We start from the raw sequence: 18,583 nt of genomic DNA, 5'->3' as shown, positions 1-18,583 counted from the left end.
AGAAGTCAGCAAACTCTGGCTGACCTCGGCTTCCCCCCGTGACCACGGCTCGCACCGTGCGACGCCCCCTCCTTCCTGCTTCTCTATTCCCGCCATAATTATCATAGCGCGGGAGCCAAGCCCGCGCTTCTCCCTTGGCCCCGCCCCCCATGGCCAACGCCCCATCTCCTCTCCCTCCCCACCTCCCCCCATCACCCCCTGTGGGAGAGAGAAAAGTTACCACACCGCAGGATTAGAACATAAAACCCCTATTCGCCCCCCACATTCGCCCCACCACTTTGTCCAAACGTTCTTTTTAATAATCCACTCATTCCAGTTTTTCTTCTACAATAAAAGTCCACGCTTCATCCGCCGTCTCAAAGTAGTGGTGCCTCCCTTGATATGTGACCCACAGTCTTGCCGGTTGCAGCATTCCAAATTTCATCTTCCTTTTATGAAGCACCGCCTTGGCCCGATTAAAGCTCGCCCTCCTTCTCGCCACCTCCGCACTCCAGTCCTGATAAACGCGGATCACCGCGTTCTCCCATTTACTGCTCCGAGTTTTCTTCGCCCATCTAAGGACCATTTCTCTATCCTTAAAACGGAGGAATCTCACCACTATGGCTCTGGGAGTTTCTCCTGCTCTCGGTCCTCGCGCCATAACTCGGTATGCTCCCTCCACCTCCAACGGACCCGCCGGGGCCTCCGCTCCCATTAACGAGTGCAGCATCGTGCTCACATATGCCCCGACGTCCGCACCCTCCACACCTTCAGGAAGACCAAGAATCCTCAGGTTGTTCCTCCTTGCGTTGTTTTCCAGTGCCTCCAACCTCTCCACACATCGTTTCTGATGTGCCTCCTGTATCTCCGTCTTCACCACCAGGCCCTGTATATCGTCCTCATTCTCGGCTGCCTTCGCCTTCACGACCCGAAGCTCCCGCTCCTGGGTCTTTTGTTCCTCCTTTAGCCCTTCGATCGCCTGTAGTATCGGGGCCAACAGCTCTTTCTTCATTTCCTTTTTTATCTCTTCCACGCAGCATTTCAAGAACTCTTGTTGTTCAGGGCCCCATGTGAAACTGCCACCTTCCGACGCCATCTTGGTTTTTGCTTGCCTTCCTTGCCGCTGTTCCAAAGGATCCGCTGAAATCCGGCCACTTTCCTCTCCTTTTTCCATCCGTGTCCAGGGGGAATTCCCTTCTGGTTTACCGCACGGTGTTTTTAGCCGTTAAAATTGCCGTTGGGGCTCCTATCAAGAGCCCAAAAGTCCGTTCCACCGGGAGCTGCCGAAACGTGCGACTTAGCTGGTCATCGCCGCACCCGGAAGTCCCAAAGGTCACTGTTAAACTGAGAATGAATTTGTAACTTTGCCTGCCATAAAACTGCTGTTGCAGGTTGGTTGCCCATTCTAGAAAATACTTTACTTTCTCGGATAGCTAGCACTGATGTAGATTCAGTTATTTTTTTCCGTGTTATACAGTGTTTAACTTCACACTTTGACACATTGTATACAATGAGCCATGTTCTTGCCCACTTACCCAACCTGTCTTCTGAAGCCTCTTTGTATCCTCCACAACTGCTTACTTAGAGTTGGGGGATGTAGATTTGCTAATACTTTGCTGGTTGTTGGCTTCGTTGGCTAGATAGCTCGTGCGTGGTTCAGAATAGTTTAAACAGAGCAGGTTCAATTCCCATTCTGACTTGAGTTAACCCTGGGACCTGCCTCCTCCCTTTGCTCCTGGGAATGGAAGGCAATGGCAAACCACCATTTACAAAAGCTGTCGAGAAAACAACTCTGGACAAAGCATCAGCAGACCATGAACCAAGGGCCTGCCTTCAAACAGATGTTCTTGTATGGCCTCAGCAATAAATATCAGGGATTGTATATGTTTTGTGCTCATCATTTTATATTTATTATGCCCGTTAATGTAAAATATAGTGCTGCATTATTTCTATTTTATTTCAGGTGAATGGTGTTGACATCAGCAATGTACCTCACAACTATGCTAGATCCGTGTTTTCGCAACCCTGCTTTTCTCTACATCTCACTGTTCTAAGGGAGAGACGATTTGGTCGATCCAATATCTACCCTGAAACCAGCTGTACACAAGATGGGTTTCATATGAGTTTACTTAAGAGGGACTCTAGTGAACAACTTGGTATCAAATTGGTTCGTAGAACAGATGAAGCAGGCATCTTCATACTGGACCTTCTGGAAGGTGGTTTGGCTGCTCAGGATGGAAGACTGTGCAGCAATGATCGGGTGCTTGCCATAAACGGACATGATCTGAAGCATGGAACACCTGAACTTGCTGCTCAAATTATACAGGTACATTTATTTTAGCGCATCAGTAACGTTGGCATGTAGTTAAATATTTGGCTTGAAATTACATATAGCCTCCATGCTATAGTGCAACTTGTGGTTGTAGTTTGATGAAATATAACAATAAAAATTAAGAGTATAATTTTGTGTATTTGGAAGCTTTACAAAACTATGGCTTAAATTTTAAATTGGACAGACATGGAGCAAAGCATGATGCAACTATTGTTGAGGTGTTAATCTTCATTTTTTCTTTTTAGCATAATTTTGCTCATCAGGCTGAGAGATACAAGTGTTAGCGGATGGAACTCTGAATACCTGGCACTAAGTGTTAGATGCAAATTTTCACACCCAATTTCCCGACTCTGCGAATCCGACTCTGGGGTAAGAACTGCCCTGAACTGCCGGGTTTTTGCTCCGGGAGCGTACGAGAGTGGAGCCCGCTGCCCCCGTAAATAGCACAAAGGCAGTCACAGTGCTCTGGGAGTTTGCCCAGTTATAATAAAAACGCTAAAACAAAAAATAGCCCTCTAGCTAACGGCCCTCTCATCTCCACACACTTCCCATGCCCCATTTATTCCAAGTTATACTCCTCTATCCCACCATGCCCCTTTACCCTACATGTTAACTTATGCTTCTCGATCCCTTTACCCCATATGCCAACCTATCGCACACCCACCACTCTTTACCCTTACATCCTCCATGCCAACAAACCTGGTATCTACCATGGGCACACCTCAGGAGCCATGCTGAGATGAAAATATGTGAAGTTCCAAATATCTATTACAGACTTCACTATATATAAGAGACATTTCCATTGATAAAAGCCCATTCACAATCTTTAAGTCCATTCAATTACTTAATCCCTTATAAATACAAATATTTGTGTTGCACATTAATGACAGCTCATTAACAACATGGACTTGTCAAACTCTGACCTTACATGCCCACCACTATAAAAATGACAGGTTGTGAAAGCAGTCAAGTAGAACCAATACTAATATTGCTGAAAAAGAGACATGCTATCAATTTTATTTGTATGCACTTAAGAGGGCAGATGCATAAGAAAACCAAATCTCAAAGGGCAACGACAATTTATATAGCATAAGAAGAGGGTGCTGATTGGTTAGTAAGTGAAATTTGATTGGTGGAGACATTACCATGGAGAATGCTCATGGGAATGGTTGTCCGCAAAGCTTTTGGTTTTGTTGAAAAAGGCACAATATGTGAGCATGCTGTTTCTGCTTTCAAAAGCCAGGGCCCAGTGTGTGCTGGCGGCATTATTGATATTGGCACCCCATGCCAGCGGGTCCATGCAAAACCATCATTAGCATTGATTTAAATCTCATTAGCAGGTTGGACACTTCATGCTTCAACACTCTGCCCATGTGCCAATGTGCTCTGCCCATTTTATGCGGAGGTCACGTGTGCTCGAATTATACAAGTATTTACAAGCGGGACCTGGGCACCATGGCTGTTGAGGCGGAGCGAGAGGCTAATAAAACTCTTTTCTAAAAACTGTCAAACATTCTTGGGCTTGCTGGGGGTTGGGGGGCCCTGGTAGGGTTGAGTAGCAGGGAACAACTTGGTGTCAAGTCTGTGCACTCAAGGTGTCCCCCTTGGGATCGAGGTGGCCTGGCTTAGACCACCATTGCTGCAGTATGTGATTTAAGCGCACCATTTTGGTGTTACTTACACTGTTCACAGTGCTGACTGCTTACTGTGTCCTGTAAATGCTCAGAGGGCCTCTGGTAATGTGGGAGCCTATCCAGGCCATCCCTTTGGCAACCCTCATATCCAAGTCGTATTATCAAGGAGACTGGAGTGGCCATGCTCAATCAGGAGCTCACCAGCTGTTGGCACTTCTCAGAAGCACTTCCCCACTGTAGAGGAAGCAGGGGATAAGAAAAGCTCACCCCAACCAAAGGACACCCGCACCATGGCATCTGGAACCGTCTCTGGTACTCTGCTCCCCTGAGGACAGAGGCCTCAGCAATGACCCCCAGCCTTCAGATTCATGAGCTGTCTCCTCCTGATGAGGCTGGCAGCACTGACTGCCTCCGCCACCACCTCCTAGGTGCTGTTGAGGAGGGTGAGCGTGAGTCTGTGACCCACCATGGGGAAGAGGGTGTCCTTCCCCTCCTCATTGGCATCGAGAAGTGGGTCCATTTCAGACTCCTAAAATCGGGAGGCAGGTCTTCTCTGGGCGAACTTCGTGGCTGCAATGAGCATGTGGTAAGTGGAGCGCTTAAAAGCAGCTCCGGCTGGCAGGCTCTGGAGCACTAATTCTGATCCAGCGGTTACTCCGCCTGCTGGGCCGGGAATTGATTCCAATTCTCGCTGGCACATTTGCATGTCCTAAATTAGGGAATGAATAGCCCTCCCAACGGAAAAGCGAATTGCACGCTATTCAGTTCCGGAACATTTGGGGCCTAATCTAACCAAATGGGAACAGAGTCCCATAGTGAGCATGTTTAGCCATGTGTTTCCCACGCTCGCAGCGGCAAGTAACACAACACAATCTAATAGTGTTAGATACGGGGTCTCAGCAAGCAATGCACGGCCGAGGCCTTACTTAATCCCGTTTCTTGCAGTGAGGAGCTCCGCTCACTGGAACGCCTCAGTACAGGGAACGATCAGGATGCCACTTTTAAATGGAGTCCCAATCTCTCAACCCTATTGTCGCGACTACAAACGCACCCAAAGCCCCAACACCTATAAGGGGGCCAGCGCAGCGCCCCCCACACCCACCTCACGTTTGTATGGCACCCCCGGGCCTGATCCCATCACAAAATAAATGCCAGCTTGCCACCTTGGTAGAGTCAGTCTGACACCCTGGCAGTGCCCCTACCAGCTGACAGTGCTATGTGGGCATCTTGACAGTGCCAGGCTTAAACCAGCAGTGCCAGGGTTCCAGGCTGAAACCAGTGCCATGGTACCACCCTGCCTAAAGGGCAAGCACCTGGAGGCCTCCGATCCCCTGGGAGACCCTCAAGAGTGCATTCCGTCTGGTCCCCATTTGTGGGAGTACTGAATGGCACTCACCCAAGGTGTCAGTGGCAAAGGAGATAAGTACCAATGGCTCGGTTATTAGAGGGAGTCTGGCTGTCTCGCTCTAATGCAAATTTGCCAAAAAGTGATCCCACACATAATTTGGGGAATTCACATTGTGATGTCTCACGATATCGCGCGAGGCGTAGCGAGCCAGGTAGATCCCGGGAGCGGGGCTGCGCCGCACGCACTGACTTCCAGGTGCAACATGGCCGGTAGATCGCACCCTATGTCTCCCAAACGGAAAGTCCAGCCCCTCATATAGCACACTATGTTCTGAGATTTGCAAGCACAGGCTGGTTGAATGCAGTGAACTCTGCCTGTTGCGAACAGCTGAAGGGACGTGCTGTTTGATATGATTCATCAACCATTGGTTCCAATTGTCACTGAAATTCATATACCACATTACTCATTTGCTTGGTAGGCAGACATCATTTTGGATTGACTGGCACTGCTGCTGCATTGTAACAATGTGAAACAGCTAGCTTCACCTGTTGCTCAATTTTTGAGACACTTTACCCTTCTAAGAAATCTAAGGTAGCCTGGAAACTTTTCAGGATCGTAAATGGCAGCCTTTGCCCATTCAGAAGTTTGTGCAATACACAGCGAGCAATGATCTGATCAAGGTATTCATTATTATCTATGATAGCTTTGAGGTGGTCTATTTGCATGGTGAGCAAATGACTGGAGCCCTGTTTACAAGGCAGCCCATAAGGCCACTGTTACAGTGTGTGGAATTGTAGGAATCCCAATGAGTATATTGATCAGTGAAAGTGGGGTTACAGTATTCAGTAACAGAGAACCCATTGATTTCTCAACTAGCTCAACAGAAAAGGGAGCTCATTTGACTGTTCCATTTCAAAGAAGAATTTGAGCGCAGGATGGAACCCATTAAGGTGTGTGAGGAACATCTTAAATGCAGCTGTAGTTTCAAAAATAGCAAACATATCATCTAAGTATTGGTATTATGCAAAGGATAGTGTTATGGGTCAGGGTTTAGAGAACCCCAAAGTATATCATGGAGTTCACCTGACCCACAACTTTTACTAGATTGTGGTATGGGGAGCACACGGCCCACTCTACAGGTGTGGTACAGCAGAAATGGAAAAGTATTTTTTAAAGCAAAACAGTGTTTATTCTATGAATTCAAGTTAACCTTTTTAAAACAAACAGTGAACCTCTTAGCAACCATTAATTCAAATACACCCCCAAAGAATACAACACTAAGTAACCTGTATGCTGTCCTTTTAACAACCAAAAGACTTAACAAACCTCAGAACAGAAGCACATTAGGGTTTACATTCAATACAGAAAACATTTATAATTCTGAATTCACCAAATGATCAAGAGATAGTCCTTCATGGCAGAGAGATCAACAGTACAGCTGCTTTGGCTGACTTCAGCTGCAACACACTGAAAAACGAAACCAAAAAGACAGAGACACACCCAAGCTTTTCTCACAGTGAAACTAAAAAGCAGAGCCAGAGCTCAGCTCCACCCACAGTCTGACATCACTGCAGTAACATGAGCAGCTAACCATTTCTTAAAGCAACATTCTCATGACAATCGGAGGTTAGGAGTCATTCTACCAAAAGGCGTCTCTCGTGAAACCTAATAAAGATGTCGGCAAGATCTGGGCCTAGAGGGGATTCATGGCATAACCATCTATTTGAGCATACATAGCATTGTTATAACTGAACTGAACAGCACAAATTGCTCAGATCAATTAATACAGATTCAGACAATAACATCCAGCTTGCCATGATGTAGTAATGTGGTCCAAATGTCCATGGCTTCCATGACCAGTACATTAGTGGGCCAGACGGGATATACCCAAGGTTACTACGGGAAGCAAGGGAGAGGATCGCTGTGCTGTTGACCATGATCGTTGCATCCTCGCTCTCCACTGGAATGGTACCGGATGATTGGAGGGAGGCGAATGTTGTTCCCCTGTTCAAGATGGGGAATAGGGAAACCCCTGGGAATTACAGACCAGTCAGTCTTACGTCTGTGGTGAACAAAATACTGGAAAGGATTCTGAGAGATAGGGGGCGGGATTCTCCGATCTCCCGCCAGGTCGGAGAATCGTCACGCGAATCATGCGACGTCGGGACGCCATTCTCCGATGCATGCCAAACCGGGCGCCCGCGCAGGCGTCCGGCCGCACGGAGAATCGCTGAAAATGGCCATAGTGGCGATTCTCCAATGGAGCCGGGCTTCTCCGGGCCGGATGGGCACCGGCGCCGTTCTAACATGGTATAAAACAGCGTCAACCAGTCATGCTGGCTGACGCTGCGGGAGGAAGTGGGTGACAGGGTGGAGCGGCCCCTGGGGGTGGGGGGCTGGTGGTTGACAGCGTTGGGGGTGGGGAGTCCGGGAGGGGGAGTGGCACGGCCGTGACTGCGGGCGGTGTGGGGGAGGCTGCCAGGGGCGGGGGCAGTGTGGTCCCACACATCCCATGCCGGGGGTGGGGTGGTGAAAGAGCGGTGCGGGCGACAAAGGCTGCGGGCGGCCACGGTGCGCCATGGCAGGGCGGATTCAACGGCCAGACCCCATGATGGCAGACACGAGGCTGTCCACCCAACCCGTTCGCTGTCGCGGCGCAGGTGGCCCGGCCATCCTGACGTGTGCCAGACCCCTCCACCAAACTGGCGGCACCCACCAGCGGGTAAGTCCAGGGCAGCACACACGGCAGCCGCCCGGTGAGGGCAGTGCCACCAAACGGTGGCCCTGGTAGGGTGGACGCCCGGCAGGTGTCAATGCACCGAGAGGGCAGGGGTGGGGCGCGTGCTGGCAACCGGGCCGGTCATGTAGCCCACGGCACCTGGTTGTGGAGGGGGGTATACCAAAGCTGAAACCCTGTCTACTCCCACCCTCTACAGATTGTACAATGTTTAGCCATCTCCCAGCATTGTTGGCCGCTGTGGTAGGGGCTGCTGCCCTGCATGAGGCCAAGTGGGAGCTGGAGCATGGGCATGACAGGGAGGTGGCGGAGCCTGCTGTAGAGAATAAGGGCTGCAGTGGGGCACGTGTAAACCGCTCAGGCTGCAGGGCCACAGGCCCGAGAGGCGCAGGAGGTACACCATGCCGTGCGGGAGCTACAGCACGAGGATAACGAGGGGGAGGAGGAGGAGGGTGTGCCATGGCCATGGAGGCTTCCGATGGAACAACATGTGTACCGGTGGCGCATGTCCTTCGAGGACCTCCCGGACAGTGCGTGCAGGAGACTCCAGATGAGCCAGGAGACCGCCGCCCACATCTGCCACCTGATGGCCGTCAAGTTGAAGGTCGCCCTCAACTTCTTCGCGACGGGGTCGTTTCAGTCGCCGAGTGGGGACGTGTCCAACATCTCCCAGCCATCGGTGCACAGGTGCATCCGGGCCGTCACCGACGCCCTGTACGACACCGCGGACCGGTACATACAGTTCCCTGTGGACTGCGCCCACCAGGATGCCCGGGCAGCGGGTTTTGCCACTGTTGCCCGGATACCCATGGTGCAGGGGGCAATTGATGGAGTGCACATCGCCATGCGGCCCACCTCGGAGGAAAGGGCCATGTGCCTGAACAGGAAGGGTACATATTCAATCAACGTGCAGGTGGTCTGTGACCACAGGATGACGATCCTGCACGTCTGCGCCAGGTACCCTGGCAGTGTGCATGACTCCTTTTATACAGTCCCAATCATTCATCCCCGCCATGTTCGCGGGGACCCCCCCCCCCCCCCCCCCCCCCCCCCCCCCCCCCCCGCATGCGGGGCTGGTTGCTGGTCGACAGGGGTTATCCGTTGCGGTCGTGGTTGATGACGCCTACACGGAGGCCACAGACTGACGCGGCGCGCTGCTACAATGATTCATAGATTCATAGAATTTACAGTGCAGAAGGATGCCATTCGGCCCATCCTGCGGCTCTTGGAAAGAGCACCCTACCCAAGGTCAACACCTCCACCCTATCCCCATAACCCAGTAACCCCACCCAACACTAAGGGCAATTTTGGACACTATGGGCAATTTATCATGGCCAATCCACCTAACCTGCACATCTTTGGACATGGGCGCATGATGCCCATGCAGCGACCAGCGTGGTCGAGAGGTGCTTTGGGCTGCTGAAGATGTGCTTCAGGTGCCTGGACCGCTCTGGGGGGGCCCTCCAGTACCCATCGGAGAGGGTCGGCAGCATCGTCGTGGTCTGCTGCGTCCTGCACAACATAGCCGAGCAGAGGGGCGATGTGCTGGAGAGGAGGAGTTGGACGGTCAGGATGAGGGGAACTCTTCTCCAGATGAGGGGGATGGCGAGGGGGAAGCAGGTACACGGGACATGGGGGATGGACTGCAACAGGAGGATGCCCAGCACCGCTGGCTGGGCCAGCAGGCACGGGTGTCGCTGGTAGCTGCACGTTTCAGCAACCTCGGTGGGGGTGTGTAGTGATGGGCATGGGCACAGACAGCAGAGTTCGGCACCTGCCCCACCCCCGACCACCCTCACCTGCCCCACCTCCGACCACCCTCCCCTCCCCCACCACCGTCCACCCTCACCTCCCCCACCACCGACCACCTTCACCTCCCCCACCACTGACCACTCTCACCTCTCCCACCACCGACACTGCATCCCATGGCCCTGTCGTATGGCTGGGGGCAGGGTGGCGTGGGAGAACAGTGGGGGAGGAGGGGGGGATCGGGGGGGAGGGGGGGATCGGGGGGGGGCACAGGAGGGGGGGATCGGGGGGGAGGATTGGTGAGGGAGGGGGGGGCGCGGGGCCACAAGTCACACGCACTGGAGCTCAACTTCTATCGCAGCACACCTCACACACACTGGCACACAGTTCCCGCCCCACCCGCGCAGCTCACATAGGTGTGGAATGTGTTTAATAACAGACGTCCTGTACATGTGTCCTAGCCCATTTAGCTATACTGTGCCCTGCACCCGTGCCAACTAACTCATCAGTGTCGGCCTTTCTGGCCTTACGGGCCCTATGACTACGTCTTGGTGTTCCCCCAGACGGTACAGCAGAACTGGAGGTGGACTCCTGTGATTCCTGCCCTGTGACTAGGGTCCCCTTTGGCGGCCCGGCCTGGATGGGCCAGGCTGCACCTTGGGCAATTGGGTGGCATGGTGCCACCCTGGTCTGCCTGCTGCCCACCAGATGCACCAGGGACCGTATGGGGGGGGGGGGGGGGGGGGTCTGGGGTGGCGCGGAGTTCCGGCACCCTCCCTGCAGGGAGAGCCGGTACGGGCCCCAGCACCTCCTCCTCCCTTGGGGTGCCCGATGGCCCCCGGGGCTCTCCATGGGATGAGGGTGCGAGTGGATCCAGCACCCGGGGCACCACCATCACCTGGCGTTGCCAGTCCTGGAGGCCCGCACTGGTATCGACCAGGGTCTGGACATTCGCAGCCATGGAGCTCCGGGAGTTCGCCATCCCTCTCTGGCTCTGTACAACGCCGTCATCACCCGGGCAATGGCGCTGATGCTCTCAGCGATGGCCTGCTGGGACCGGTTAGGTTGTTGAGCGCCTCTGCGATGTTCAGCTGGCCCTGGCTCATGTCTGCCTGTGAGACGGCAGCCCTGTCCTGAGCCGCGGAGGCCGCATGCAGATAGCCCCAGGCCGTGCAAACTCGGTCCCATGCCCGACACCATCGCCACCATTGTCTCCACCGCGGACGTCATCCGGTGCGGTGTTGGCCTGTGTGGCACTCATGACAGGCACCATTTCCTGCTCCTGGGCGCAGATGCACTCCTGCACTTGCATCTGCAGGTGCTGGAAACCGGCCCTCACATTCTCTCGCCCCTGGATACCTGACTGCATCGGGTCTATGGGAGGGTGGGGGAACTCCAGGAACCCAGGACCCGTCTGGGCAGCAGGTGTTTGCCGGGGCTGGGCTGCCCTGCAACCGTCCGGCCCCTCGGCTGCTCCTACCTCCACCTGCTGTACAGGAGCGGCTGTGTGGTGCGCACCAGTTAGTGTCCCAGAAGCCTCACAACTAAAATGGCCAACCGAGGTGAGAGTATCTGCGGTGGCGGAGGGTGCAGGGGACAGCTGTGACGCAACCTCAGTGTCTTCATCGGACCTGTCTGTGCCCTGTGTGCTCGTGTCCCGTGTCGTGCCCGTCTGTCCCCTGTGTGCTTGTGTCCTGTGTCGTTGTGTCGTGCCTGTCTGTCCCCTGTGTGCTAGTGTCCTGTGTCGTGCCCGTCTGTCCCCTGTGTGCTTGTGTCCTGTGTCGTTGTGTCGTGCCCGTCTCTCCCCTGTGTGCTTGTGTCCTGTGTCGTCGTGTTGTGCCCGTCTGTCTCCTGTGTATAGTGTCGTCGTGTCGTGCCCATCTGTCCCCTGTGTGCTTGTGTCCTGTGTCATCGTGTCGTGCCCGTCTGTCCCCTGTGTGCTAGTGTCGTCGTGTCGTGCCCGTCTGCCCCCTGTGTGCTAGTGTCCTGTGTCGTTGTGTCGTGCCCGTCTGTCCCCTGTGTGCTAGTGTCCTGTGTTGTTGTGTCGTGCCTGTCCCCTGTGTGCTAGTGTCCTGTGTCGTCGTGTCGTGCCCATCTATCCCCTGTGTGCTTGTGTCCTGTGTCATCGTGTCGTGCCCATCTGTCCCCTGTGTGCTTGTGTCCTGTGTCATCGTGTCGTGCCCGTCTGTCCCCTGTGTGCTTGTGTCCTGTGTCATCGTGTCGTGCCCGTCTGTCCCCTGTGTGCTTGTGTCCTGTGTCATCGTGTCGTGCCCGTCTGTCCCCTGTGTGCTTGTGTCCTGTGTCATCGTGTCGTGCCCGTCTGTCCCCTGTGTGCTTGTGTCCTGTGTCATCGTGTCGTGCCCGTCTGTCCCCTGTGTGCTTGTGTCCTGTGTCATCGTGTCGTGCCCGTCTGTCCCCTGTGTGCTGGTGTCCTGTGTCATCGTGTCGTGCCCGTCTGTCCCCTGTGTGCTTGTGTCCTGTGTCATCGTGTCGTGCCCGTCTGACACCTGTGTGCTTGTGTCCTGTGTCATCGTGTCGTGCCCGTCTGTCCCCTGTGTGCTTGTGTCCTGTGTCATCGTGTCGTGCCCGTCTGTCCCCTGTGTGCTTGTGTCCTGTGTCATCGTGTCGTGCCCGTCTGTCCCCTGTGTGCTGGTGTCCTGTGTCGTTGTGTCGTGCCCGTCTGTCCCCTGTGTGCTGGTGTACTGTGTCATCGTGTCGTGCCCGTCTGTCCCCTGTGTGCTTGTGTCCTGTGTCATCGTGTCGTGCCCGTCTGACACCTGTGTGCTTGTGTCCTGTGTCGTCGTGTCGTGTCTGTCTGTCCCGTGTGCTGGTGTCCTGTGTCGTTGTGTCGTGCCCGTCTGTCCCCTGTGTGCTTGTGTCCTGTGTCGTTGTGTCGTGCCTGTCTGTCCCCTGTGTGCTGGTGTCTTGGGTCGTCGTGTCATCACTGGACTGGGCCGGAGGGCTGTTGTTGGAGCTGCCCTCCCCATCGCTGCCGCCCAGGCACTAGCCGGGGGCGGTGTCTGCCAGGTTCGCCCGGTTGATCTGCGTCGGCTGGCCGTCCAGGCACTGGATGCGGGCAGTGTCTGCCAGGTGCCCTGGGTCGGTCACTGCATGGCCCTGTAACACACAATACACCATCATGGTTTGGCAGGTGGAGTGGGGGTGTGGGTCGCGGTACGAAGTGAGGGGAGAGGGCCGAGGGGAGAGGGCCGAGGGGAGAGGGCGCCGAGGGGAGGGTGCAGAGGGGAGAGTGCTGAGGGGAAAGGGCTGAGGGGAGAGTGCTGAGTGGAAAGGGGCCAGGGAAGGGGAGATCTCACTTGATGGCACGCCCCCGATCTCGGCATGGCTATCTCCCGGGCGCTCCAGCTATGTCCAGTGCCCTCTGCTCGTGCAAGGTGAGGGGCCGCAAGCCAGGTTCTCCCCCTCCAGTTCGGGCACGCTCTCGTTGGTTATGGGCGCTCTTCTCCTAGTGGGGGTGGGGGTGGAGGGGAGTGACAGCATTGTTAGGCGGTCCAATGCATGCAGTTGGATCTATGTTGGCATGGGTGCACAGAGCACATGGCCAACACGGCTTGCATGGGGGGGCTGCTGCCATGCGGGTCACGGCTGTGGTTGTACCGTTCCCTTGGGGGGGGGGGTGGATGCCACACATGTGGGGGTAGGGGGTTGGTGCCATGGGCACATTGCTGGATACTCACCCTGGCTGCCCTCAGTAGGTCGTTGAGCTTTTTGCGACACTGCTCGCCAGTCCTGGGTGTCAATGCGATGGCACTGACGGCCGCGCCCACCTCCCTCCACAGATGTTGAGCCACGTTGGGTGGGACCCTCTGGCCTGGTCCAGGGTACAGACGCCCCCTCCTCTCCTCGAGGGCGTCCAGGAGCGTCTCCAGGTCGTGGTCGGTGAACCGGAGCGCTGCTCGGCGTGGCGCCATGTTGCTCCATCGGCGGCCTGTGCGTTTGCGTTGCCTTATGTGCGCCGCGTCGATTGCGTGGCGCCACGTCTCCGACGCTGCTCTGAGGCCGCGCTTCCCGCGCGCACCTGCTAGCGTTCTTGTACACCGCAGAATGGGGTCCCTGAACAGGCGCCAACCGCAGAGTGAAACACTCCCGTTTTGACGCCGGCGCCGACACTCTGCCGTCGGAGCAGAGAATCGCGCAAAGAATTTATGATTATTTAGAAAAACAAGTTGATTAAAGATAGTCAGCATGGCTTTGTGAGGGGCAGGCCATGCCTCATAGGCCTCGTTGAATTTGTTTGAGGATGTAATGAGACACATTGATGAAGGTCGGGCAGTGGATGTGGTGTATATGGATTTCAGTAAGGCATTTGATAAGGTTCCCCATGGTAGGCTCATTTAGAAAGTCAGAGGGCATGGCATGCAGGGAAATTTGGCTGTCTGGAAACAGAATTGGCTGGCCGAAAGAAGACAGTGAGTGGTCGTGGATGGAAAGTATTCCGCCTGGAGGTCGATGACCAGTGGTGTCCCGCAGGGGTCTGTTCTGGGACCTCTGCTCTTTGTAGTTTCATAAATGATTTGAATGAGGAAGTGGAAGCGGAAGGGTAGGTTAGTAAGTTTGCCAATGACACGAAGGTTGGTGGAGTTGTAGATAGTGTCGAGGGCTGTTGCAGGTTACAACAGGACATTGACAGGATGCAGAGTTGGGCTGAGAAGTGGCAGATTGAGTTCAACCTAGATAAATGTGAAGTGATTCATTTTGGAAGGTTTCATAGAATTTACAGTACAGAAGGAGGCCAGTCGGCCCAGTCTGCACCGGCTCTTGGAAAGAGCAACCTACCCAAGGTCAACACCTCCACCCTATCCCCATAACCCAGCAACCCCACCCAACACTAAGGGCAATTTTGGACACCAAGGACAATTTATCATGGCCAATCCACCTAACCTGCACATCTTTGGACTGTGGGAGGAAACCGGAGCACCCGGAGGAAACCCACGCACACATGGGGAGGATGTGCAGACTCCGCATAGAATCGGAAGCCCAAGCCGGAATCGAACCTGGTTGAATTTCAATGCTAATACAAGGTAAAAGGCAGGATTCTTAGAAGTGTGGAGGAACAGAGGGATCTTGAGGTCCACGTACATAGATCCCTCAAAGTTGCCACCCAGGTTGATAGGGTTGTTAAGAAGGCGTATGGTGTGTTGGCTTTCATTAACAAGGGGATTGAGTTCAAGAGCCGCAAGGTTTTGCTGCCGTTTTATAAAACCCTGGTTAGACCACACTTGGAATATTGTGTCCAGTTCTGGTTGCTTCATTATAGGAAGGATGTGGATGCTTTGGAGAGGGTGCAGAGGAGATTTACCAGGATGCTGCCTGGACTGGAGGGCATGTCTTATGAAGAAATGTTGAGGTAGCTAGGGCTTTTCTCACTGGAGCGAGAAAGGAAGCGAGGTGACTTGATAGAGGTGTACAAGGTGATGAGAAGCATGGATAGAGTGGATAGCCAGAGACTTTTCCCCAGGGCGGAAATGGCTGTCACGAGGGGACATCATTTTAAGGTGATTGGAGGAAGGTATAGGGGAGATGTCAGAGGTAGGTTCTTTACACAGAGAGTGGTGGGTGCGTGGAATGCACTGCCAGCAGAGGTGGTGGAGTCAGAGTCATTAGGGACATCCCACGTGACTTCTCAAACTCTTTCACTTCGCTGTTGAAATCCAAGACAGTTCAGAGTCGAACTGCTTTCTGAAAACAAGGACTTTTCTGGCTTGATCGGATAGCTGTTACAGTTTTCATACCTTCACCCAGAACAGAGCTGGCCTTAGGTCATATCCCCTACACTGCCACCTCAACTCAGCTCAACATCTTTCCTTACATATTCTTTTCTCTTTACATCTCAAATTCTATTGTCCTCAAGGACCTTTATGAACTCAACTTTGCCAAAATATAAAAATCTTCATGTGTTCCTATTCCCTCCACTCACAGGGGAATACAGTTCAATAACCTTTCTCTGTTTACTTCTGAAACCTTTGACAGTTGCAGAAGCCCCTTGTCACTTCTAACTCCCCTTTGAAATTTAACATCTGAAAAGCCAGGTCTCTGTCCATCTCAGAATCCACATTTTAGTCCCAACCTATTTATTTATAAACCTAAACTCTCCATAGCCTCTCATTACAAATGCAAGAATCTATCACTTTAACTCTTCATCTCTCAGCTCTCACAGACTAACAGTCTCTCTTTGGGGCGGCACGGCAGCACAGTGGTTCACACTGCCGCTTCACAGCTCCAGGGTCCCAGGTCCACAGTCCAAAGATGCGCAGGTTAGGTGGATTGGCCATGCTAAATTGCCCTTAGTGTCCAAAGAGTTTGGGTGGGGTTGCTGGGTTACGGGTATGGGGCGGAGGTGTGGGCTTAAGTGGGGTGTTCTTTCCAAGGGCCGGTGCAGACTCGATGGGCCGAATGGCCTCCTTCTGCACTGTAAATTCTATGTCTATCAACCCGGTTTAATTAATCATGGATGCACACACACAAGCACACAGAATAATTATATTCCTAAAATATTGCAAACAATAACATCCATCATCGTGCAAGTGAGTAATGTGACATTTGAATTTCAATGCTGACGTGATGCCAGGTGTGTGATACATAAGTGTCAACAGCTAAGGGATTGTATCAAACAGCATGTCCCTTTAGCTGGTCACAACAAAGTACTGACCGTACTCAGCCAGCCTTGCAAAATTCAGAACGGAATTCTCAGGACAGAATTCTCCAACTCTTCCCGCCGGCGTGATCTTCCTGTACCGCTGAAGTCGACCCCCGCCTCAGGTGTGATGTTCCTGCGAATATGCCCTGGTGAATGCAAAGTAAAAACTTTGACAGCCTGATTGTTTCTTTCAGCAATATTCAAGTTCTGGATTACAAAGCAACTCTGAATACTATAATGAATGTTCCCAGGCTTATGTTAACAAGCAGTTAATGAAATTGCAAACACGGTTTCTTTTCAACTGACACTGCAGACTTTTTTTCCTTTTCAATATTTAAAGAGCAGGGGACAGTCAGACAGTTCTATAGACTTTATCCACCGTTGACACACATTTGAGTCTACCCTTAAATATCCCAAAATTATACCTGACCTTTACAAAGAACTCCAGTAGGTTTAGACATTTTCCTCAAATTTGTAAATTTCACAAGTCGTGTTTCAGAAAAATCAGTGATGAAAATTGCTTCTGAGTGAAGGCAGCTGCAATTTTAAATGTGCCGCTGCCTCCATGAACCACGGATGTGTGAAAGGCTTAATGCATCCACCCTATTCCGCTCTCCACCCAACCCTCGCCTGTGAAAATGGTATGGGCTGGGACTCCCAGTGAGGATTTTCCATCCCCGTTTTCGGTGGGTGAGAATGGCGCAAGAGACACAGAATCAAGGGGAAGTCCCAAAATGGCTTTTACAGGTAGAATTTCCCCACTCAATTGGCCTGGCCTCTCGCCAGTGGCGGGAACCTATTTGAATTAATTTAAATATGATTAGCAGGCCTTCCCGCTGTCAAATCACCTTCTCTCCCCCTCTGGTGCCGTGACATCACACTGCTGGGGTTCCTGATGGGGTTATCCAAATGGGAAACTGGTGAGCAGAACCCACCAAGGGCATACAGGTAAGTACAGCCCTCAGAGGGTGGAGGAGTGGGGGTCACGCCGGGGCAGTTCCCTACTTCTGGAAGGGAGGGTGGAGTGCCACTGTTGTGGAGATTCTGGGAGGTGGTTTCTGTAGGGTAAGGGGTTCCTTTTTTTCCTTTTTACTCTGGGGTGTCCTTTAAAAACTGCACCCCTGATCTGTCAGGAGGCGAGGTTGCTGGAACCCGCCCTGCCAGCATGACATCATGGGACCCACCTCCAGGGTTCTTTTTTACACCCCCAGACTGTTTAAAAATTCAGCAGGAAAAGCCCACTGCATAGCCGACGGGGCTACACACTGCTTTTCCTGTCCGAGTTGACACTCTGTAAAAAAAGAAATGAGAAAATTCTGCCCCATGATTCAGGCTTCTAGCTCCATACTGGCTAAGGCGCAGAGCCCTTCTGTCTCCACAAATATTCGGGCCTTAGTTGTAAGGTACTTGCTGGTCAGGAGTAACACAAAACTACTTTCAGAAACGCTTTACTGCAACCAGATACACAGTGAACCTCTCCCTCCTCTGTCCCAACAATACACATCAGCCTAACGCAGCAGTGTAACTCCTGCACAAGTATGATCAAATTGCTTGGGTCACTCTGGTTCAGATAATTTACTTTCAATAAGTCTGTACTGGCTGCTAAATTCTGAAACGCCTGCAGCATAGCTTCCTATCTCTTCTTCCTAATTGTATTATTTCTTTCAGTTTCAAAATGTGAAGGTTCAAGAAGCATAAATACCTGGGAAACTAGCCAAAAGATATTGGGCAGGATCCTCCAGCCGTTCGCTGGCCGCAGGGTTCTCTGGTCCCATCGGAAGCACCCCCCCGCTTGTAGGTTTCCAAGAGGTGTGGGGTGGTTTCAATGGAAAATTCCACTAATACGCAGCTGGAGTAGAGAGTTCTGCCACCAGCGGACGGCGCAACAGATTTTCTGTCCTCGCTAACACTGGTAGCGGGGATAGACTGGCAATGGAGAATCTCAGCCATTGTTAGAACTATAATAAATACACTAAGTGGAAACTTTAGGCTGAATTTTCCCGCTCCAATGTGGGGCCAGCCTTGTCGGACAGGCTTTAGAAATGGAGTTGATTCTGGAATTCCAACACCGATTCCCTTCACTGGCAGTTTTAAACAGTATGAGATAAGGGCCTGTATCCCACTATCCTGACATTGCCAGTTCCAT

At 52.7% G+C, this 18,583-nt stretch overlaps 1 protein-coding gene across 3 annotated transcripts in view; it reads left to right on the top strand.

Moving 5' to 3' along the window:
• Positions 1-18,583, top strand: part of lnx2a (ligand of numb-protein X 2a) — a 275,515-nt gene that overhangs the window by 211,588 nt on the left and 45,344 nt on the right. For all 3 annotated transcript variants that reach the window (XR_011935204.1, XM_072476930.1, XM_072476929.1), the window contains one exon: positions 1,943-2,305. Coding sequence is in view for 2 of the 3 variants with exons in the window: in XM_072476930.1 (XP_072333031.1) it covers positions 1,943-2,305 (363 nt within the window). In the remaining variant the exon portion in view is untranslated. The remainder of the gene's footprint in view (positions 1-1,942; positions 2,306-18,583) is intronic.

This window comes from Scyliorhinus torazame, chromosome 15 (assembly GCF_047496885.1).
Source record: "Scyliorhinus torazame isolate Kashiwa2021f chromosome 15, sScyTor2.1, whole genome shotgun sequence".
NCBI lineage: Eukaryota > Metazoa > Chordata > Chondrichthyes > Carcharhiniformes > Scyliorhinidae > Scyliorhinus > Scyliorhinus torazame.
Note: the sequence above shows the minus strand (reverse complement) of the source record. Positions and strands in the feature narration are given on the sequence as shown.